This window comes from Bacillus rossius, chromosome 13, assembly GCF_032445375.1.
Source record: "Bacillus rossius redtenbacheri isolate Brsri chromosome 13, Brsri_v3, whole genome shotgun sequence".
Lineage (NCBI taxonomy): Eukaryota > Metazoa > Arthropoda > Insecta > Phasmatodea > Bacillidae > Bacillus > Bacillus rossius.
The window spans coordinates 46,600,688-46,625,566 of NC_086340.1; the positions used below are offsets into that span (position 1 = coordinate 46,600,688).

General features: G+C 37.7%; 1 protein-coding gene across 2 annotated transcripts; it reads left to right on the plus strand.

The window, feature by feature from the left end:
* The first annotated feature begins 60 nt into the window (after positions 1-60).
* On the plus strand, positions 61-9,523 carry LOC134538520 (TLC domain-containing protein 5-like). Of its 2 annotated transcripts, none has more exons than XM_063379909.1 (2): positions 61-707; positions 5,108-9,523. In XM_063379909.1, exons 1-2 carry the CDS (start codon positions 521-523, stop codon positions 5,599-5,601), a joined length of 681 nt encoding a protein of 226 aa, XP_063235979.1. In that variant the 5' UTR covers positions 61-520; the 3' UTR covers positions 5,602-9,523. The 2 variants fall into 2 exon arrangements, with proteins under 2 accessions (XP_063235979.1, XP_063235980.1); XM_063379910.1 differs by having other exon boundaries at positions 136-389.
* The last annotated feature ends 15,356 nt before the right edge of the window (positions 9,524-24,879 follow it).

The window sequence follows — 24,879 nt, forward strand, 5'->3', positions numbered from 1 at the left end:
ATGGCTACAACTACTAAACAAATGTATTTATTTTCAATATGTCAGAGGATAATACTCTTTGACATTTTGTAGCATGAACGGAACGGAAGTCATTTCAAGTCAACGTAGTAACTTAAAAAAATTTTAAATTATTGTATTCCAAATATTACCCCAATTTGTTTTAGCACTTCATTTTTGAAAATTAATAAAGGAAGTGAATTCAATTATAATATTTATATTTGCTTGACAGTTTCGAACGACTTTAATTTTTTTCACCAAGTGCAAGGGCGACCATGAAAATTGTTGATCGATATGCTGCAGTAGCATGTTTTTCCCATTTAATGGCGCACAAACTTAAGTAATAGAAAATGTAGCTTCTTGCAGGGATCATGTGATCGTGAAGAACTGTGGCAAGTCTATTTAGTGCGATATTTGTGTCAATGTAAACCAATTATTCATTTTCATCTTAACATATCATAAAAGAGAAATTTGTGTCAACCTAAACAATCTGGGTAATGTTTACACGACTAGAAATTAAGCAATGATAATCTCCGTAGGCGTTTTCGTAAGTTGTGTGGCATGGTCCGTTCTTTACCACAGTATTAAATGGAAGCTACACTTGCAAGCGGAGTGGTCATGTCGACTGGTGACGCTGTGTCACGCAGTTATTGCCACAGGATTGTCTTTCCTGTGCAGCGTCATGGGACCCTCGCCTTTCACAGACCCTGGTGAGAATGATGTCGGTAATTTGAGGTTGCAGCGGCTCATCAGTAAAAAACAATAAAATCTTGTTAGTGTTTTAAAGGCATATTTTAGCTCCTGTTATCCTTAATGATACGTAAAGAAATCAACCTAATAAAATAACTAATCATAGAGATTAATGAAATAAAATGTTTCTCTCCTACAAACAGTTTAAAAATTTTCAAAATACAAAAATTATTTACCATACCTGAGATTTATTTTATTAAATATTGCTGCTACTTTTAGGAACTTACATCTTTCGTTGCACCTTAGTACAAACAGTATAAATCAGTACAAAGATGCTGCGTCACCAGCTCATTGCTGATGGGCTGCTGAGTCTGGCGGCCCCGAGATAAAAGTTGGCAATCTTGACCATATCGTATTGCATGCCGGAGAGACAGCACATGTGATGTGGCCAATGAAAGTTTGGATTTGGGGTGATTCTGAATTGATTCAGCTTCTTTTATTTGCTGAGATGTTTTACAATCATTTTCTAAGAGGCGTTGTGATAATTAAAGTAGTAAACCAGTAGTTGTAGGTTACCTTTTAACAAGGAGTTAGGTTAAGTGCATATTAAAATACCGGTATATTTTGAGCACGGTTGCGTAGGTTAAGTAAGTTAGCAACATTAAAAATAGACCTACTTTATAATAGAGTGTATGGTTGGTTAGGTTTGGTAAGCCACATTAAAAATACAATCATTTGAACGATTTGTTAGGAATTACCAACTTAAAATGTAGCTAACTTAACCCGAACAACCATCCTTACTATTTTATAGTATTTTTAATGTAGATAACAAACCATTCACACATTATAAAAATATATCTAATTTAGCTTACCTAACCTGACCAACAGTATACACTTAGACTATTATGAAGTATTTTTAATGTCCCTACCCTAACATAACCACACTATAAAACGGTCAGTTACTGGTAAAGTACTTGAAGTATCTAAACATCCTTTTAGTAAATGATTGAAAAACAATCAGGAAATAAAATTAATCATTTTGGAATTTTTATTAAAATGTTTACAGAAAAGTGGGTCTCCTTCAGAATACTGCATCTTGTACTGTATAGAAGTGTGGCAGGCCTAATTTTCTTTGATTGTCCTCCATGACAGTGTACCAAAATTTTACTTATTTTACTGTTCACTTGACTTTTTAGTATTTTAAAAGTAGCTCTCCTAACATAATAAACTGTTATTTTAATGTATCAAACCTCACCCAATAAACAGTTAATACCTATGCTACTGTTACTACTAGAGAAGTATTAGAAATATTGCAGTTCCAGTTTACATAATCATTTTTAAAAAAATTAAGAGCCAATAATAACAGTAATTTTCATATACCTATTTCACTATTTTTATAAGGATGTGCCTTTTTCGTAAAAATTTTTAAACATGTTGGTTTGTAAGGTTAGGTATATTCTTTGATCTCTACAATTTATCAATTCTATAAATGACTTGGTCATTCGGTTTGAAATCATTTACTGTTCCTATTCCTATCATCACCCCACAGTTTCCCTTGAATTTTCAAAATTCTTTTGAATATAAATGAGAAAAATATTGATTTGACAATTGCAGCAAATATCTTGTGTTACATCACTTGACACCTGTCATTTTATTTTAAGGTCCTTGTCGTTATTGAAGCAATCTGTTTGCAAACACAGTATGGACTCACACATGGCCTTGCCCACCTTACTGTGCTCACGAGAACTTTAAAATTGGGAAATTAACCAATTTTTATACTTGCAGTCACAAAAACATTGGTTGTATTGCATACAAAACTATTTTCATAATAATTAAAATACCACTCTTGACACAAGTAATACCAAAAGAGAAACACACACACAGTTGACATGGTGCTAATGATATGCTAGTGTGAATATTCACATACTTATAATTTAAATGTAACAAACTTGCTCTTATGTCTAAATAACCACCACAAATATTCATTTGCAGAATAGTAAGAGTGATGAAATACTAAGGGACTGAATGTTTTTTTTGGGAGGGGGGGGGGGGGGGTTAAAATGGTATTTTTAGCACTCTGGATGTACCTTGATTTCTCCTAAAATAAAAGTGTTGTGAAATTATTACTGTATTCTGAAAAACTTGGTTGTGGGCAAGGCCATGAAATTGAGAGAAACTGTAAAAGCCATTAAAAATGAGAGGTATTGATTTGAAAATTGTTCAACTTGCCTTAAAAAGAAATTCACAGTAAAAATAATGTTTACTCATTTTTAACTTTCCAACCCCCACAATTTTTGTCACTTAAAAAATGTTCTCCAATATTAAATTTTCTAGGAGTCAGTGGGAATAAATATGCTCTAACCTAACCAACCTTAATAACCGTAATGAGTGCAAACCTAACCTTGTGAATTCAACGCTATATTTGACCTCGAAATTAAATCCATTGCCTAACCTCAGAAATAAAATATTGTACCTAATCTCCAAAATAATGTAGATACAAAATTGATCTACCACCAAATCACCAAAAACCTTATAAAATCATAAGAAAATGTGTATACTGGCTCTCATCACAGTAATTACGAAGCATCATTACATTTCTTGAAAATATCATCTGACGAAAACACTTTCTTCCACAAAAACAGACAATCCAAAATCTTTACCTTTTTTGGAGGCTGATAAAGTTTCCCGGATGTCAGCGTGAAGTGATGAAGACATCTGTGTTAATCACCAGATCAACTTCGAAACATGAATTCATCTAAATAACTAACACAATGCACTTTTATTGGCGATACTTGGGCACATTCTGCCTTATATCTGGCCCCACACATTCACTTTGTTACGTGTTTGCCTCGTGTGCAGATCAACTAAATTATTTTTATGGGTAACCGTACGGTGCTCATAACAGGGTTGGCTGGTTTGGACCAAAATGGTTTAAACCAAGTGGTTTTTATAAAAAAAAACAAATGGTTTTTTAAAATGTATTTTTAAATATAGCTTAATTTTTTAATGAAAGGTGTAGTTTCACTAATAATTAACCAAAGTTTGCTCATTAATTTTTTTGTGGTTTACAGGAACAAAAAAATTATATACTAATCAAGATCTTATCATTAAAATTATCTGAATAAGTTGTAAACTAAATCTAGCAAAATACTCCTCTAAAATCTAAGGGAAATCCTCGACTGTACTGTAAATACCCATTTTTTATGGCATTCTTCATCTCTTTTTGGTTATCCCTATTTTATTACATTTTTAATAACTCTCTTTCTTGCCTGTCTGATTGTTTGTTTGGTACAAATTTTACAATCTATTTTAAACTAACTTCCCAAAGAGCTAGATACTTGAAACTTTAAACATAGCTCAGAATTGGATGACATTGTGCACACACACTTGATACTTAGGTTTTATCTAAAAATCCTAAATTATTCTGGATTAATGAATTGTTAAATAAGCGCAATACAAGATTTGAAGGAAAAAAGTTACTTATGCCACATGTCCTATATCTCTGTACAAACATGCATCCCCCAAAAAAATGTAATGAATGTAATAAATATAACAACATAAAAAAAGTTTTTATATTTCGCAGTAGGTCACCTTTGTATAGATTAATTCTGAAGGTTTCTCCCACTCAGTGCCAGACCTACAAAATAATTAGGTTTCTTATAACGGATAATCTACCAAATAGTGACTTTCAGTATATATTTACCGTACGAAAGAGCCCCTGCCTTTTACATTTACCAAATTTAATGTAGGGTTTAGAATCTCTTCTGATAAAAAAAAAAATTGGTTGTCTGTAAAGTCGGTTTACAGACGATAGTTTAACGTGACGTCATAACAAAACATTGATGAAATGATTGCATACTTTTAAAAATAAAATTGAATCATTTTTATTGAATTATCACTATTTTGTATGGATACAAAGAAGAAGTGAAATGAAATCTACAATTTAATTGATAAATTTACTTTTATTTGCACTCATTTATTCAAATATGTTTATTACTTTAACGAAGAGATTATTTCAACTATAACTTTTATACATGTTTGCTATTTAACTTCTTCCAACCTGTGTTATACTGTTAAGATTAGGACGATGATAGGAAAAGTAGGAAACTAATGGGAGTGTTTCAAGTTTAATGTGCCTCGAAAAAGTTAAATCGAGGTTGTTCCAATGGAGTGGAAGAGAGATAGATGCGGCGCAAGCGTACAATGAGCGTAACGGGACAATGAGTCATCCTTTTTCGTGCGTGCAGCCGGCGTTCATTGATTTATTAGACGTCACGTCAAAAAATGTTTAAATCCTGCTGTTTGAACCCGTTGCACCGACCAAAAAAAAAAGGGGGGGGGGGTGTTTTAAGCTATTAATATTTCAATATTTTAGTTTTAAATGCTGCTATTTGAACAGACTGTAACGGCGCGGTTGCAGGGGGTCCCGTGACGCCGCTGCAGTGCGTCGCGCTGGTGCTCAGCCTGGGCTACTTCGTGTTCGACACGGCGTGGTGCCTGCACCACCGCACCGAGGGAGCCACCATGCTGGCGCACCACGCCGTCAGCCTGCTGGCGCTGGGCCGGATCCTGGCCAAGGGCGTGTCGGGCACCGAGGCGGTGGCCGGCATCGGGCAGCTCGAGTGCACCAACCCCCTGCTGCAGGCGCGCTGGTTCCTGCGCTCGTCGGGCCGCAAGGACTCCCGCTGGTTCGTGCCCGTCGAGCTGGGCTTCATGCTCTCCTTCTTCCTGATGCGCATCGTGGGGGGCGCCTACCTGCTGCGCTGCACGCTGGCCCACCCCCGGCCCGGCCTGGAGGCCAAGCTGTACGCCGCCGCCTTCTACACGCTCTCCTGGGTCTTCATGGTCTACATACTCCAGTACTTCCTGGCCAAGTACCTGCGCTTCACTAACAAGGCTGTAGCCAAGGAATAACATATATCGGCTTTTTCGTATTTTATGTTAAACGCTGCGCGCAGTGTTTGTCGTGGAGCGAAGAATGCAACGCGACGAACCCACCCGGCTGATGCGGCGATCTTTGTCTCGCCGTCGGACTTCTCCGTTCAGGACCCGGATGATGAGAATCGATAAGTGACCAGTTTACGTTCTTCAGCCTGTCAGTCGGGCAGTTGCCAGATCCGACAAGTAGTAAATTTTTTTGTGACATTCTAACGTAATAGGTGTTGTGGTCTTAGCCTTTTTGTTCTTTTGAATTTGGGTCATGAATTTTGGTGCTAAAGAATACTCATGATACTGCCTGGCAAAATTTTTACAATAATTTTTTGCCAAAAATGGCTACTATGCTGCTAATGTTGCTTAAAGTATCCCACATAACACTAGTTTTCAATCCCCACAGGATTATAAAAAAAAACCTCCTAAGTGAGGAGGGTAGATACTTCAGGGAAATCGGGAAAAAAATTATTTAAATGTATATAAATGTGAAAATTTCAAAATTATATGAAATTTAATAATAGCCTTTTTAATTATTTTATATCAATATTTATTTGTCACTATTTTTTCCTTTATTACAAAAGGGTTTCACTTTCACAACTAGTTTTTTTCTTCTTTCTATAATCCTTTGGGAACAAAAAGTTAATCTACCAGAATATTATTTGTTGTATTTTTAGTGTGACTTACCAATACTAACCAAACTTTCACTTTACAAAGTTATGATCACCTAGACTTGCAAAATCCTCACTACCATAGAATAAAGTAACCTTCTGTCATGTAAAATTCACACATTTGACGGCAATTTAAACTAACACAATAATTAGTACCCAGAAAAACAAAATTAAAGTCACCCTTTTCAGAGTAATTATGATTCCTTAGCATGACTCGTGCGCACAATAACATTTATAGAAAATGCAATGCAGCATGAATTCAGTAAAATATTTTCACATAATTTTACAGTATTTTTAATTACGCAATTACATAATCTTTCAGACGTGTAATTTTTTTCAATACAATATATCATGTCACCGCCATTTGTAAGACTGACCACGATCAAACTGAAAAAAATGTGAATTGTACATTAAAAGTGCCAGAATGTTCAAGAAGCACAGTTAAATTAATTAGAAAACTTTTGAAAACAATTTAAATAAATAAGTACCTGTCAAGTTAACACACAAAAATGAATTCCATAATATATATACACACACACACTTTAGAATAAATTACTTTATGAATTCCCAAATATTAAAAACTGTACAAAATAGCAGGAACATGTTTTTAAACTATTCGGATATGAAGCTCTTGACTGTGTGAACCTTAAAAATCAGACTTCAGTGTACAGGAAATTTTATAACATTTACAATCCAGCGAAATTATGCCTGTGTAGTCAGGATGGCATGATGAAAAACATAGTAATTGTTAACTGTACATGCCAAAAAAAATTATTCAGTTGTTTATTTAACTTTCTTTCGGAGAAGCCACTCTAATTGACAAGTACTAATTTTACTACTAACACTAGATTGAAGTAATGCAAGAAAGTGAAAATATTCGTTAGGGGTGTGATGGCTGCTAAACTTGACGCTCATTGTATTCTCCTGTATTTGTATTGCCATTTTGTAGATATATAAATGCTTCGAGACTTTATTTGTTAAAAAAGCAGATGTCTATCTCATAAGATGTCGTTTAAGAGGTCCAAAATATGCAGTGTTAGGGCTACAGATTCATGCCACAGTACGTGAAATAGCAATGCTGAATCATTCACTATGCACTATGATACACTGTCACAGTATTAATTACCTAGTTCGTTTTGTAGTAATGAAGATTTCTAAAACTGAAGTGAGGAATTAATTAAATTAAATCCTGCTTGTGTGTGGCATAAGCCTGAACTGTGGACCATATTCCTCACCAACACTCTCTCCTTGTCTAAACTATTCCATTCCCAGATTGTTCTTATGTCCAGTGAGTTTTCCCCTCTTTTTGTTCCCCTTCTCACTCTAAACATGTCTGTAGTTCTGCCTGTTCTTAGATTTCCCTCTGCTGTGTCCCAGCTTTATCCCTCCCACTCCACTCATCACCTGGTGTCCGCCTTATCCTTCCCACCCAATTCCTTTATAAATTCTGATAGGCAGTTTATGTACTCTCCTTTCTCATCCTTTTCCGTTGTCCTGCCTCCCATTGACCACCTGCACTCCCGGACACTGCAGCTTGGGGCGTGCCATGGTGGTGTGAGCCTTCTTCTTCAGTACGCTTCCTCCACTGTACCTGTCCCAGCACAGCCAAGGCCTGAATCTGCTCCCCCCACACCAGGTCGTGCTGCAGTAGACCCCCTTATTCATTGTTTCCTAGTCTTGTCCACATTTATCCTTTCCACCCACTCTTACAATCCATCTGAATCCTCCTGTAAGTCTTCCGCCTCCACACACCACACAGTAAAAAGACACATGTCTCCATTTGTGCCTTCTCTTATGTCATTTTGTCAGTGACCATAATGACCCTCCCTCCTGTGACACCCCTCTGCAGGCAGCTCGTAAGTGTTCTCGCCATCTGTTTCTTGTTAGTGATGAAGTCCGCAAGTTTCTCACCGCCCTTCTGTCCTATACCATCCCCTTTACCTTCTTCGTCGAACTTGCATACGGTACCTTGTTGAACGACTTTTTAAAGTTGATGAACCAGGTATCTATCTACTACTTACCCAAATCCTCCAGCAAGTCTGCCAGCTGTAATTCACATGAGTAGCCCCTCCTAGAGCCATGTTGCCTCTCTACCAGTGTCTGTTATGACCTCTGTGTGCCTCTCCAGTATCATACTTACTGGTCTGTACCTTGCTGAACCCTCTTTCGTCCTCCCTTGTGCACACCTTCCATTCCTGTGGGATATTCCCCTTCTTCAGTGATCTGCCGGATATCCTCATCCTTAGGTTCCGTCATGCCATTTCCTATTCCATCCTTTCTATCTTCAGCTGTTCCGCATGTTGCTCTGGTGGCTATGCTTTGCCACTGCGGACCCTTTCTCAAATACTGACAGGTACAGTAATCAGTCTCTCCAACCATCATGGCTGATCTCCCCTTCCTTCTCAGGGTCTCCACCCACCGGTACCTTCCTTCTGGCTACGTGAGTACCAACCCTCCTACAGCTTACCAGTTCTATTAGTTTTACACCATTTGCAAAAACTCTTCTCTCTTGTCTTCTCTGTCCTCCCATACTGCCTTTTGTGATCTGATTCATGTAGATCTCTACCATCGGTATGGTATGGTCACGTATACCTTCCACCATCATGTATCAGGTGACAACCTCTACGTCCAATCATTCAATAACACACTCTTCTCTTTCTTTTGGTCTCGGTTACAACCACAGGCTGCACAATACTTGTTTTCATTTTTATGTGATATGTTTTACTAATTGTAGGACTGCAAGTCATTTTACTACTTTAAGGAAAATTTTTTGAAAATGCACAGTATTCGACAACATGTGATCTTAATATGAATCATTGTATGACATCAAAGCCAAGCTTACAAAGTGGCACCTATCTTCCAACAAGAGCTGTTGAGTCGGTGTGTTGGCCAACTGACTTTTTGAACCAGAAGATGCTGTATTTTATGCTCTCTGTTCAATTAATTTCATTTTACTGTATTTAGCATGTAAAATACCTTTTCCAACCATGTGCTCCTTAAGGGGTTTTGTGTATGCAAAGTTGTTATTAAAATTATTTCAACAAATGCAATAAAGCGCTAAGGGTGCACGGTGCAGTGAGCCTACAATTTTAACTTTGGATTCATAACAACATTCTGTGCACATGCCTTGAATGGTTTTGTACATATTAATATGAAAGGTTTTAAGATACAGCAGTGTGAAGATGCCCATTTTGGCCATGTTGATTGGCTTGGAATAAATATTTACCAAATATCTATAATGTCTTGACAGTAGGTATTCGTAGTCTGAACATTTTTATTTCCTTGTGAAATCAGATCATTTATACTTAAGGTATTTTCCTGTAGAAACAGTGCATTTGAAACACTTTAAAGTGAAATTTCGTGCCAGATGGACGGGCACCTTAAGTTAACTATTTTTGATGAATGTGTGTGTCTCACCAACTCCAAGCCTGTCATCTCTCTGCATACTCTCTCTCTCTCTCTCCTCTTCCCAATTCCCCTCCTCTCCTCTGCAACCCTTTTGCTGTCCACAAGTAGCATGGTGGAGAAAATGGGACAAAGTATAAGGTGTTTAGTAATTTCTTTTGCATGTTCCAATTTCTCCATATTGCTCCTTGGAAAGGAAAATGTGAATCGTAGACTTATACTTGGAACGCAAAGATAGTGGAACTCTACACAATTCAAAACTAAAACATGATTTGAGTGCAGTGGTTGATAGTTTTGCATGCTACATAAATTAATATTATAACAATCACTGGGGTAACTAAATTTTATCCTTAGTCAAATTTATTTACCTAGTATTTGGAAGAAGTCGTTATTGCACGATGTTACTATCTACATGCATCTTGTCAGAGCTCAATGAAATTAGACTCGCCAAAATAGAGGAGAACGTGTAGCCTAGCGTGTTCCAATGCAAAATTGTTTGTTTCTCATTTGTGATGAACTACCAAAAATGCTACACAGCTGACTTTTATTTATAAAAAGAAGCCAAAACACCAATTTCCATATTTCTAACATCAAAAATGACAGCCCTGCCTATTAAACCCCCTTGGTGGATGAATTTCCAAAGATCCTTTCTGACTGCTCACCTACGTTATATAAGGAACTTTTTATGCAAAAATTCATGCTTCTAGATCCATCGGTTTAAGCTGTCCATTGTTTATCAGTCAGTCTTGGAGTTTTGTTAAGTAGATTGCATTTAGTCGGTGGGGTAGTACTGTTTCTCTCTCGAAATCCATTTAATGGCTGCTCAATCCTAATCTCAATGACCTCAATGTGGTCAAGGTGTTGAGCATTAACCTGCCAACATTCCCACCATGCTGCTACGTGGGGGACTGCGGAGTCTCGCCACGCTGGTCTCTTGCGGGCCTGTCCAGCTAGGTCGCTACTGTGCGTAGCCGAGTGCAGCACTCGTGGGAACATCTCTTCGACTGGGTCCAGGGGCTATTTCCAAAGGATTCTTTCACATTTTAGCTCTACACTCTCATCAAGATTAAACAGTAGACAATTTTAATTTACCTTCAAAGCATAATTTTTGTTCAGTTGGAATATGGTCTAGGCCTACTCAATGTACTTTATCAGTTTTTGACAAGTTTTGTATTTCTAAATCAAAATGTTTTGATTGAATACGTTTTGTAACATTCTAAGTGGAGATGCAGAACCTGAAATTGCAATTGAATTAATTGTACATGTGAAAACAGATGTTTATTTTCTGATTGTGTTGTAATTTGGTGTGTTTACTCTGGACTTGTACAAGAAAGATGTGTAAATGTCCTGTACAACTGTGGGCAGAATCAATGGTGAAAGATGCGTGGTTGGCCCAACTGACAGCGTGCTTGCATAAACTCTCCAGGCTTTGATTCGTAGGTGTTGCTTGAGGTGATAACCATTATCACGTCTTCTTCTCAGAGCAACTCCTTTCTTAGCTACGGCTTGCAGCATTGTCTCATGCACCATAACCACGGAATGCAGAATAACACTATCCAGAACACCAACAACATTTAGTCACAATGACAACATTTTGTCAAGACTAGAAAGCAAGTGAAGGTTAGTTGCATCCTTCTAAAGTGAATGGTTACACAACCAGAACAAGAAAACACGTCGCAGAGAAGCTAACTAACATGTTCTAAACATCTTTATATAAAAATTTTAAGATGTTCTATAAAATATGTTTTAGTATTTGGTATAAATTATTGTGCTTTCCCACATAAAATCATTCTTAAAGTAACAAAATGTAAGTTGACCTTGCAAAAAAACATTTAGTATTTTGTTTTGTTAAATTGTGCCATTATATATAATTCACAATATTTCCTGTACTATTACATAATTTGTATTGTTCGCTATGTTTCTTGCCATATTTAGACATACTTTAGAACTGGTTTTATTGACATGATTTCTACATTGACAAAGCTCTCAGGAGGAAGAGTTAGTTAGGGTTCTCTCACCAACACACAAACATTGTAGCTTTTCCAGTTTTTTACTGTTACAATATTACACTGCCATCTTAAGAAATGGCAATGACTCTCTTAGCTTCATCATTTAAATACGGTAGAGGTTCTCTTGAGGCAGCATTTACACAATACACAAATTTACTATTGCATGTCAGGATTGGAACTGCTATTTTTAATTTAAATATCTAAGTATTAAATTAGCTTTTTAGAAAGGCTTTTAAAGTATCTAGCATTGTTTTTGTAGTGTACATTGCAGTGGTACCAGACCTTTCTCTTATGGTTGGAGGGAGATTTAATTTTCTCAAAAAATTTGGTTTAGTGAGATTGTTTTTTTAATTAACGTACTGACATTACTTAGGTAAATATTAAATTTTATTACAGAGAAAAAATGTTAACATATATTTAAAAAATATACTATAGAAACTTATTTTGTGTTTTGTCATTATTATTGCTAACTAGAATAAATTTTGAGGGGAAATGCACCCCTACCACTGCCCAACCAGTCCGGTACCACGGTCATTTGCTAGTGGTGTTCATGCTGTGTGTACTTCCATCCATTTAGTAGTAGAGTAGTTTTTGACTAATTATTACTGGCAGTTAATTTAAATTATTTCTCTTAGTGATGTTATGATTGTTTTGCGGAGCGTATGCAGAATTTCTGTTCGGAAAGAGGGGGGGGGGGGGGGGGGGGGTTTGTTGAACCACTTTGCTCGCTGTTATGCATTCAATTCTTCCCATTTGTTTATGGAAATGAGAGATTTATATATTTTTTATGATTTTTTTGCAGGAGGGGGCTTGTGTATACCCCCATCTACCCTGATTGTTTTATGATACTGCAGTATTATGTTATCTCAAACAAGGACTTCCTCATGAAAAATTATGTGTAGTTAATGTTCTGTAAACAGAATGTTTATTATTTTTAAAGACTTGCATTCATGAATTTTCATTTTTAAGTTCTAGTCATAATTCTCTACTGATTGTTATTTAGTGTAGTAGTGAAACATGGCTGTGCTTGCATGCCAGAATATGTAATTCATTTCTCAAGAACACCTGTATTTTATATAGGTATTTTATATCCCATGCTTAGAGATTTTTTTTTTTAATTTTAAGGTTTAAAGGTTTATGCAGTTATGTTTTATTAGCCATATATAAAGGGAAAAATGTTTTTATACCCAGCTTTGTTCAATAAAAACAAAATTATATATATATTTTTTCATTTAATATTTAAACCTTCAGTTTTTGACCACATTTTCAGTAATTTATACCACAACAGAATAACAACTAACTTTTGAGAAACATTACACATAAAAGAAAAACAAATTGCTTTAAATTGCTTTGAGACTGTTTATTTTAGCTATTGCTTTCATTTAGGAAATAAACTTTAGGGTAATAATATTGATGGTGATATAAACCATACTATGTACAATGTTTAATTAATTTAAATAAGTTTGAAAGAAAATCAATCTTAAGTTAATTACTGTTTCCCTAGTGTGCATGACTGGTGAAACTGCCCATGCTAAAAACACGCTCTCTTAATAATTTGTCTGTTCCAGTCCACAAGAGTATATAATTGTAATGAATTAATGAAAGTGGTGTGGTGTGTCGAATATTGGGTATGCAGTGCAAATTACAATGTCACATAGTGAGCACACACAAACCAAGTAAATCAAAAGATTGTTTAAATTGCTATGGATATAATAGTAAATTAAATAACTAAGATGGAAAATATTATTTCATTGGAAACAAAACGTTAACTTTAAAAGTTTAAAAAGGTCACAAGCATATAGCCTAGTTTATTACAATATTGAAATTACTCAGTTTAAATAACAATATGTTTAGGCCTATGTCAATTTATTCAAGGAACTGAAGTTTCACTTAATTTAATGTTTGCATGATCTACCCTTGAATGCTTGGTAATACTGCAATATTTAAGTGTGAATTGATGGGGTTGTATGTATGACACTAGAAAACACTTTCACCATACTAAATTGCTGCAAAATACTCAGTGTTCGGTAGAGCAATGAAATCTTTGACAGGACTACCAGGTGGACAGGAAATGTCGGCTACAGTAATACAGGATGAACTAGAGCTACAACAGCAGCTCCTCTGGGATGCTGAAAACTGATAGTATTCAGGTACAATCTCAGCGAAGACAATCTCTAGGACCAGGGTGCAGGGCGTCATCGCCAACACGGCCAAAACTTCCAGACTGGGATGACCGAAATGCCCGATGCGGAATTTCACAACAGCTTCGGCATTACTCCCCAAGTCTGACGTTACAAATGTCAGACTTCCTGAAATTTAATTATTTATAGCAAAATATTGGCGGGAAAACATTACAAAATTGTCATAGATGTTTCATACAAACAAATGAGTAATGAATCTTGGAATTCAATGTTAAAGGATTTGCTACGAGACTAACAAAATAATAAATAAATACCCAGTCCTCTAAAATTATACTTGTATGAAGTATAGCACCAAAGAAAAACTAAGATTTTGGAGCAAAGTGTTTCTTGTAGGAGCAAAGTAACCCCAACTTACGGTAACTAATAAAAAAAGTATGAACAAGTAGGGTGGTGGTTTTACAACTCAATAGTCAAATAATAAAAAAAAGCTACGATTTGGCTACAATTTAGTTTCTCCTCTGTTCCTCTATATAACTCTCCTTCTTTGCTGTATTTTTTTTATTAGTGCTACAATTTGTAGTGAACAGCAAGAGTATGATAGAAAGGTGTGTGCTATGAGGAAGTTGTAGTACGTATATTTATAATGTACTGACGTACCAACCATGGCCGTTAAGCCCGTGCTCCGCACCGCCAGTACCGTATCGCGTTTTCGGAGCCCAGCCGGATTGAGTCAAGCGAGCGCCCCGGGTGTGACCTCAATTAACTGAATTAAAACAACAGGACACGAAACCCTGGGGGCTCCACTACGGAAAACAATTCCCAAACGAGGCACTAGGACGACATTAATTAATCACAAGCAGTGAGCAAGTGCGTCGTAGAGACTCGTTACTAGCCACAGCGGCTAATGGCCTTGATTAATTGGCCTATGATAGTGGTCTAGCCAAACTAAGGGAATTCAAACCCAAACAGTGCACATTGAGACAATTTGTAGTTAAATTTAGAGTCGCCAACTTGGTGCCGCTTTTTAAATTAGCAAATCAATTAAAACGACTGTTAAGCCTTAGGCAACTATTTACCAGGTGCAAAGTTTTAATCAAGCACCTGGAGTATGTTTTTTACTCATCATATAACAAATTAAGTTATAAGTTTTTGGTGCCAACTCACAAAGAAGAGAAAGTTTCTCTTCCTTGCGAGGCGGCCATTTTCGGCAGTCTCCAACCACTCCGTGCCGGGAACAGACGTGTGTCCGTGGGCAGCATTCAAGTTAGTTTCATTGATTATTTTTTTTCTGCACCACATCTTCAAATTTAAATCCTTTTATTAATTCACCGCTGCCTAGAGGTGGGTTGTTACAGCAATTTTTGGTATCTGTTCCAACCTGATACTGATACAGTAATGTACCTAGTTACAAGTCTCTGATACTTCTGTATCAGACGGTCCCAGGAAGCAACAAAGCTCCGCGTACGCAGACCGTGCGACCGGAAGGAGAATCTGATACATTATTTATCACGCCCGGTAATTCTCTACCTCTGTTACTCTCATGCCCGCCTGATACAGCCAGTATCAATCAGTTCAACATTCACTGCAGTTCGTCCTGGCCGTGTATCACCATGTACATTGTTGCGGGCTGTCATGCTTTGTAGTTAGTACCTTTATAGTGAAATAAGGAATGGATAAGTGCACGAAAAAGACTTCATTTGTGTGGAATTTTTTTACGGAAAATAATGAGTTTGCTAATTGTAATTTGTGTAAACAAAAACTGAGTTATAAATCATCATCGACTAATCTGAAGAAACATTTGAAACGTAAACATTGATATAGTATGCTCACTAATGTACGTATCTGTTTTTTTTTTTTTAATTTTTTATAAAATCGTAATCTTTTAATGTATGAAAACACTAGTTACTAATTGTTTTCGGAAAAAAAAGTCCTAATGTTGATTATATCTGTTATTAGTGTCAACTGAGAATTTATTTGCATTTTCATAGCTGTTAGGTGCACAAATATAAATATTATATCTTGTATTAATGTACTTTTGGTAAATATGTAAAGTCGCGGTAGATGCCAAAAAAAATGCTAAAAATCTGAAAATACTTTTATTCTGTGCCCTTTCACTTCCTCTTTTCAAATCAACCGGCGGAGGTAAGAAATTCCAAATACTTTAGGAGATATCGAATTTTTAAATTTCATCATATGTAGAGTCGCGGTAGATGCCAAAAAAATGCTAAAAATCTGAAAATACTTTTATTCTGTGCTCTTTCACTTCCTCTTTTCAAATCAACCGGCGGAGGTAAGAAATTCCAAATACTTTAGGAGATATCAAATTTTTTAATTTTCATCACAATACCTGCGTAGTATGCGGCGATCACCATTGTTTCTTGTCATAGATAATAAGGTTTCTTGTTTACGAGTATCATGTTTCTTATTGGACAATTTTGTCACGTGACTGTTCCGTGATTGGCCAGTATTCAAATTAACCAATAGGTGATTATTTATTCAGTGATTGGTCAGTATTCAAATGAACCAATACGTGATTATTTATTCATATATTGTTCAATACGATGTTTAATTAATCGGTCAACTTCTGCCGTGAACGACATCATTTCCTTATAGTGGCAAAGGAAATAGTACCCGCCTCCAACTTAGGCGAGTTTTTAACGTTTCTAATTTTAAAGTATTATTTTTTTATTTGGATATTGTTGCGCAAGTAATAAGTAAAAAAAAATTACGTGAGTTGTTAATGTTCATCATTTGTCAGGGTTTTGTTAGGTCAGGTCAGTTACATTATAAATAATTTAAAACTAAAGAACCATTAAATTAAATTCACATTATTTTTAATGTCCGCTTAGTTTGAAAGTATTTATAATGTAACTGACCTGACCTAATCGACCATTTTATTTATTACGCATTCACTAACACACGTCAAAATAAAAAATGGCGACGTTCGAAGGGTTAAACGGGCGTTGTATTGCTAAATTAAAAAATTCGATATCTCATAAAGTATTTGGAATTTCTTATCTCCGCCAGTTGATTTGAAAAGAGGAAGTGAAAGAGCATAGAATAAAAGTATTTTCAGATTGTTAGCATTTTTTTCCGCATGAATACGCAGGTATTGTGATGAAAATTAAAAAATTTGATATCTCCGAAAGTAGTTGGAATTTCTTATCTCCGCCGGTTGATTTGAAAAGAGGAAGTGAAAGAGCACAGAACAAAAGTATTTTCGGGTTTTTATCATTTTTTTTGGCATCTACCGCGACTGTACATATTTACCATACTTTTTAATATTAAAATTTCATTAGTTTTATTATTGAACGAGTCTGTGCACGCACTGCTTTCTGAGCGTACTTTGATGTGGGACAATAACCAAACGACTCTTAACAATTTCGCTTTGCGCCTCTCCTTCAACGCCTTCCCCTGCGCTTCCTCCCCTACATTATTTCCCTTCTTTATCCCTTATTCGTCGTTCCTGCTCCCTCCCCTTTCACAAGCTCTGCCCAAGTGACCGTCATCTGCGATCGGGTTCTGCGCTCATTGGCCGTGGTGTTGTTCCAGGCGAATTCTGAACTAATACTAAAGTACCTGATACTTTTCAAATGTACTCATTTGCCGTTCCTGATACAGACGTGTATAAGTGCCAAAGTATCATGTTGATACTTTTCGACCCACCTCTACCGCTGCCCACGTCGACTCGGCGCGTATTTTGCGGAACTGGGCCTATCCCAACCGTCTTCATTGTGATACAGCGCTGCGTATCGTATCACGGAACTTACAGTACTGGCCGACTCCAGCGAGAGTATTTTTAATTAAGGACGCCGTGCATATGCCTGCCGGCTGCACTCACGTAAGTGTTTCTCCGAACTTAGGAGCCCGCTCATCGAGCCCCCCCTGCACCCGTTAACTTTCGGAGCTGGCCGTCTCCAGCGAGCATCGACCCACGTCCCGCGAGACTGCCGCGGTAACCATTAGTGTTGCGTAGTGTTGTGTTTTTTTTGTTAATTGTGTAACCGCTAGACGTCGCCAAGTGTTGGTGAGAGTTTTTGTTGCGGGACTGAACCGCAGAGCGAACAAGTAGAGTGTACCGTGTACAATCATTTCCGTAGTCTTCCATCCTCCACACGGCCGAGCGGCCTTCACAGCCAAGGGAAAACCATTCAGGTTAGATTCAAGCCGTGTACCTGGCGGGGCACGCGGGGGCAGAGTACCCACGAACCAACATCAACGGCCTAGCAGCCCACTAGCCTGGCGCCCCTAAGGACAACAAAAGCATCGCGACGCCCGTAGCGCCCGTCAGGTACCCCCCGGGCCTTTCACAGAGGTCGGGTGACGGCAGTACCCAGGGAAACAAAAATCTTAGTAAGTGATAAACCGAAAACAATTTTAAATATTTGTGATGTAGAATTACACTGGAATATGTGTAGATAAGAACCATACATTATCAACTTCACAAATCTATTGTTCTCTCTCTCTCAACTTTTAGTATACAGCTATACAATATTATTCAACAATAATAAAAACCACAATAAACTATTAAGAAAATGAAACAATGGGCTTTTTACGACTTAAACCACAATTAGTTTAATAAAAAGCTGGTGATGTGTCTGGCACGTGCAGAGAACAAGTCTTTATAGGGTTCATAGTTTCAGAAATCATTCCAGATAGCACACTTTAAGTATTTCTCGATATTGGAAAATATGGGGTTTGCAGCGGCTAGCTTTAAAGCAGTGGCAAGCAATGAGACGAATGCAAACAGGACCACCGAGTCCAAGATTCTCAACTTCAAGAATGTCAAAATACGGTGATTGAATTTAGTTTGTTAGATTGGCTGTTTATTACACAAGGTCGTTTTAATTTAAATTAGGTCAGTGTTTTGTCCTCAAATGAAATGTAGGACACCTAATTTCTAATTCACAAAATACCAAAATGTCTGTATGCAGTTGAGGATGGCATCAGTAGAAATCAAATGGTACTTACAGCAATCCTACTGTTAATACCTTTATACCTAGGCATTATCCTTTACTCTACATATGTACACTTAAGATCACTTAAAATAGTACAATGTTGTTGAAAATAAGAAAAATTACTTGAGCACTGTCAAAAATGATGGTATTTGCACCAGCATCCGCATTACCATTAAAGAAGCCACAACGTTCTTAATTATTGTTCATTCAAAAATCAGTGTTGCCAACCTTTTGAAACATATTTATGCTACAACTCAGAAAAAAATATGCTATTTTGAGAAACATTATGCTACATTTAACCAATTTTCTTTTAAGTTATTTATTGAGGTAGATAAACATTTCTTTTACGATGCAAAATAATAAAGATGTAAAAATTTGCTAAAACTTAATATTGCACATACATTATTATAATATGCATTATTATAAATTAATATCCATTTGCTTTTTAGTCCCAGCTGTTTTTCTTTACACACACACACACACATTAATAGCCAAATACAGCTAAGGAAGAGCATCATCCTCTGTACTGCTGTGTGCTGTCGTCAGCAGAATTTAGCACATTCGCAGAAGTCAAAGTACTGCTCCTGGGATACAAAGATGTCTTTGTCATGCGGCCAACCATGCTTTTGGCTGGAGTGAAGCCTATACAGCATCCAGACATCTTCACTGTTTGTCTTGCTAGAAGTGTTCCATTGATCGTGGAAGTAATCATAATTTCCCTACAAACGATACCGCTCAGTAGCGGATCCAGAGGGGGGGCTAAGGGGCTCAAGCCCCCTCCAAAAGCATCTGGGTCCACTATTGTTTTAGTGTTTGCCTTGATGAAGCCTAGCCTCAGCTGGGTCAAGCCCCACCCAAACCAAAATCCTGGATCCGCCACTGATACCGCTTTCAAGACGTCGCTGAAAGATAGCAGTGTGTCTGTGTAATCAAAGATCCCAGTCCTTGCATGTAGCACCCAAACTGTGTCATCTACTGTATTTAGTTACATTTCTAGCTTTTGAACTCAATTCTTAACCGTTCATTTTTTTTCTGAAATAAAGAAATTATGCTACTTTTGCGTAGCATAACTGACTTTATATGCTACATGCTACAACATCAACAAATTCTGCTACATGTAGCATATTTATGCTACGGTTGGCAACTCTGTCAATAATTTACTTAATTTGTATCCTGGTCTCTGATTGGCTGGAAGGCTGTGCAGATAAATGGTAACAACCACACAACAAAAATGTCAACAAAAGTAATTTAGTATCGAAAATCACAGGTTTAATATTAATATCACACGGAAAGTGTCATAATTCATAAAATAAAAAATTTTCAGTTGTAAAATGTTTTGACCAATAACTGTAAGAAGGTATGGGCATTGTGATTTGAACAAAAAGGTGCCTAGAGTCAGACGTGTTGTAGATACGACTCTAGTTATCATACACTTTTTTAAAAATGTGATACGTGTAAGATATAAGAAACAAAAAGTTATTAAAATTATCGTGATATACGTGTTTTAACACAGAAAATATGAAAATGATTTTATGATTGTAAATAAGTTTTCAAAAAAGTATAAACAAGTAGGGAGGTGGTTTTACAACTCAAAATTTATTATGTACAAAATTACTGTGTTTTAGGTCGTATTATAAGACACAAAAACAAACGTTAAGGTGTTATATATGCTACACCTGACGACAGTCGTCGTACCCTCCTAGCTGTAGAGGCCGTACCTGTCCACCGACGTGGGCCTAAGGGAGGTATGTTCCCCTAGTGCACCGTCAGTGAAGTGTTACGAGCAGGGACACACCCGCGTGCGCCCTAGCACGTCAGTAGACGTCATGGTGTTGTAAATAGTTATACTTTTTATGTACATTTTTTAAGTGATCACGAGCCTCCACGATTGTATATATTTGTAACGGAACAGAAATCTCACGTCTTGAATAGTAGGTATAAATGTTGTACAAATACTTCGCTTGTCATTAATCTGTAACTCATAAATTAATTTGTATTTTCGTTTTATTAATTAATTACTTGTCATGTCGTTTTAATAATTCTGTGATTCTTTCAAGTGCTATGTTAGTCATGTAATCGCAGCCTGGCGCACCGCGAGTCGGGCCTCTCCCACGCAGGCCGATTTCCCTCCCCTCCTCCGCGGCCCGCGGGCCTCGGCACTCGGACGGGAGGAGAAGGGCAGTGGCGAACCAGACGCGGAGACGAGCAGACGCGCGCTCGCTCCGCTCCGCTCAGGACACGCGTAGCACAGCTTCGAGTTCGCAGTCAGTATAAGTGTCACGATACTGCCTCTGCAATCGAGTTGCACTGTGCCAGAATTCGTTGTACCGTTGGACTTTTCTCAGCCAGTACGTATCGTTACAGAACTATTTCCGCGTACGTCACGGGCCGCGTATGTGCTACACCGAACAGCCTAACTCTCTCAGTCAGTTCGTAACGTTACAGAACCATCTCTGCATACGTGACGAGCCGCGTACGTGCTACGTACAAGGACGTAGCCAGGGGGGGGGGTTTAGGGGTTCACCCCCCCCCCTTAGCACCAAATATTTAATTAATTTCCTATTCATCACTCAACAAATTTCATATTAAAATTAATAAAATTTTCCATTACAATTTTTAAATTTAAGAACCGAAAACTGCTAAAATAGCACTATTTTACACCTTAAAATCCAAATTTTTCCGGGGAGGACCCCCGGACCACCCACTTTAATACGGGGGGGGGGGGGGGGGGGGCATGCTTCTTAACACCCCCCATACACAAATCCTGGCTACGCCACTGGCTATGTAGCACTGCTGAACTTTCGTAACCGGTACGATTCACTCCGGGACTGCATTCACTGTCACACTGGGTCACATTTTGCGACCAAGAGTTTATATCCGGAAGTCCGGGTTGCAGCAGGGAGGGCGCTCGTTCCGCGATGTGCCGGCCAGGCTGTGGCAGGATTCTTCACGGAATAAAGGAGCTCGTGAAAACGGACATCATCATCATCATCTTCACCTTGCTACTATCCACCGTTCCTTCTACCTACATAAAGTTCCATCCTGGTCCCATACCTTCCGGTTCCGGCCAAATTGGCCTAAACTCCACTCTCTCTCCGACTGGAGTTACGTGGGAAAATCAGAGCGAGTCTCAGGACAATTCACAACAGGGAATTAGGGACCATAGGCCGAGGGACGTCATACCTTTACCTTAACTTTTTTCTTAGTGCATGATAGGACACGACCAGTCCCTTATTTTTTAGCAACCTATTTTGGTATCCTATCTGTTGTCGTTCTGTCGCCAAAATTACGCGCATGCACAGAGCTCACTTTTTCGTTGATTTCGTCCAGATTGCTGAAACGGATCTATCGCCATTAACTCATATATAGTAATTTTTGTTATTATCAGGGGTGTATGAAGCATATTGGTGTGCCACATGAATCTTAATGATAGCGAAACTATTCTGAAATACATTTTAGTACACTTTAATGGTTATAACAAGAAATAATCGCAACTAGTAGTTGAGTAAATTACAATTCCAAAATTCGCAGTATAGTGCTGCTATCTGTAAAATATTTGGCGTAGCAAATGTATAGATGGTTGCCAAATTGAAATCAGTTTATAGCCTCGTGCAGGGAAAAGTTTATTAAAATGGTTTCTTTTTCGTTACCGAACAGTAATTGGGTTTTGTCACTTTCTGGAATGTGGTTTGTGAGTTGTATCCCAACAAAGTAGTGCTAATTCGCTACCATACCCGATTGTCTTGGAATACTGGCCTAAACGTAATTTTATGAAGAATTTAAATCTAGGGACGTAGCTCAACAAACAAATGAGAATTTTCATTGTTATTGTTTATAATTATTGTCATGTATTAAATTTCTTTTGTCCCAGGCAGCTGTTAGAGTAATTTTAGTTTTGCCCAAATTATTTCAGTATTATTTATACCAATGCTATCCTTTCGTAAAATTTAGCTGTTTATTACTACTCATATAATTTAAACAACATACAACTACTAAATTCTTAAAGAAAAACACTTTTATCCTAGAAGTAATACAGTATTTTCATAAGTTGTTTGGATTTATTAGTTCTGATGACCAAAATAGTTGGCTTTGTATATTTTTTATTATTGTAGTAATATTTCATGAAAATTCTTAGAAAAACCTTAAAAATCCTGGATTTTTTTTTGTTGTTGCCGAAAGAGGTGTCACCCTCAGTTAGTTGTTATGGTCGACTTTTGTTTTTCATTGTTCCCTCAAACACAGAAATGCAAAATAAATAAATACAGTAATACAGACAACACCTTGCAACATCAGTAACAGAACCTCAGGACTTCATTGGACAGAACCAGGGGTTGGTCTTCAGCAGAGTAAACTACACGGGAGGTTAGGTTCTCCCTATAGGACGTTCCTAGCTCAGGTGGATAGGACCTTGGACTAGCGACGTCATCAGCAGCAAGTGTGACACGTGTCAGAGAAAATCTGAAGATATAAAGTGATTATTTTTGGGTGTACATGAGGAATCAAAATGTTAATGAATTAGGGTGGTTCATTCCTGGAGGGAAGGAGTAAAAATGAACGAAAATGATGTACACATATCTAGGTAGACAGCCATGCCAACATGCATGGAGCCCAGAAGTGTGTGTAGGTTTTGTGGTTTGTGTTATACCGTATGTAAAAAAAAAGGGCAATTTCTTGGTACAATGTGCAACCAAATTGCAATCCAGCTTAACAAGGACTGTGTGCAGACATAAGCTCCTCCTGTTTACGTTTTTACATATTTTTGTTGTGGTGTCTTGAAATATATATACATAAACATGTCTAATATTGTAAAACATTGTACTTCAAAAACATCTGAACTCTGCCACTTCCCTAAAGGCCCGTCCTTTTTTTTTCTAAGGTGTAAATATTAGCCTGATAGTCTAGAATTGACGTCGGCCGGGGCTTCGCCCTGAGCCTGGACAGGCTCCGCTCCCTCCCGGCATTTCACCGCGATTGTGTGTTTGTTCTGAATTGCGCGCCAGGACCTACTTCATGAGGGCGCTGTAGAAGCAGTGCGACGGCCCCTAATTATGTACCTAATTAATTATTGTAACCTTTTATTTTTAGCCCCAGTGTTTTTATGTTCAAGCCAACGTGCTCTTTTACTTAATTTAATAATATATTCTAGTTTTACAGACGTTGCGCGGACGAATCCGCACGGACCGGAACTTGATCTCAGTTGTGATTCTTTTAAGTCTCACGTTAAATAATTTGCAGCAGTTGCCGCCTCCCGGGCTAGCAGAGCGCTCCCTTCCCCTCCATCCTTTCCCCCTCTCCATCTTGCCCCAGCCTTCCCCTCCGCACTTCCCCTCCTTTCCCGAGGCTTCCCGTCTTCCCTTCTCCTCGTTTCTCGAACCTTCCCCTCCGCCGCTTTTCTCTATTGTTCTCGAAAGACAGTTCGCCTGTATATAAGGCCGCGAGTTTGCTTAGGCCGGCACTGTCTTCAGTCACTCTCGCTCGTAGGCAGTCCGCTGGGAGGAGGCCGCGCTACTCATGCTCATGGTTGATTAGTTATGTTAGAAGCTTCGCTCTAAATCCACTATGAATCTCTGCCTTGTAATTTCCGCGGGCATTAATGGTCTGTTTGTTTACCACCGACCTTAATTTACATGAGTGTTTGCTTGATTATTTGTTTTGCGCATTGGGCTTCCTCCCTGTCGTAATATTTTTGTTTTAATGTCTTTTAGCTGGGGTTCGCGATTCCCATTTAAATTTTGCCATGAAAGCTTATGTTGCGTGTAAACTTAATGCATAATTTAAAGCCTTAATATTTATACTTAATTGCTTGATAACGAATTTGCTCTGCGTGAGACTTTTATATGACTTTTGTCTGCTTGCTAAGGTCTTTTAAATGTACATTAATTAAAAGAATTTTCCTTATGCGCAGTACTTAAATACGTGTTACGTCAGGCGCATTTTCATTGCGCAAATTGTTCATGATGCTCTCTTTTCAAGCATCTGTTTTATACTCATGTTTGTAAAAACCATAACGATTAATGGGTGTTGTCTGTACATTTGTTATATCTATTTGTACCTTAATACATTATCATTTTGGTTTAAT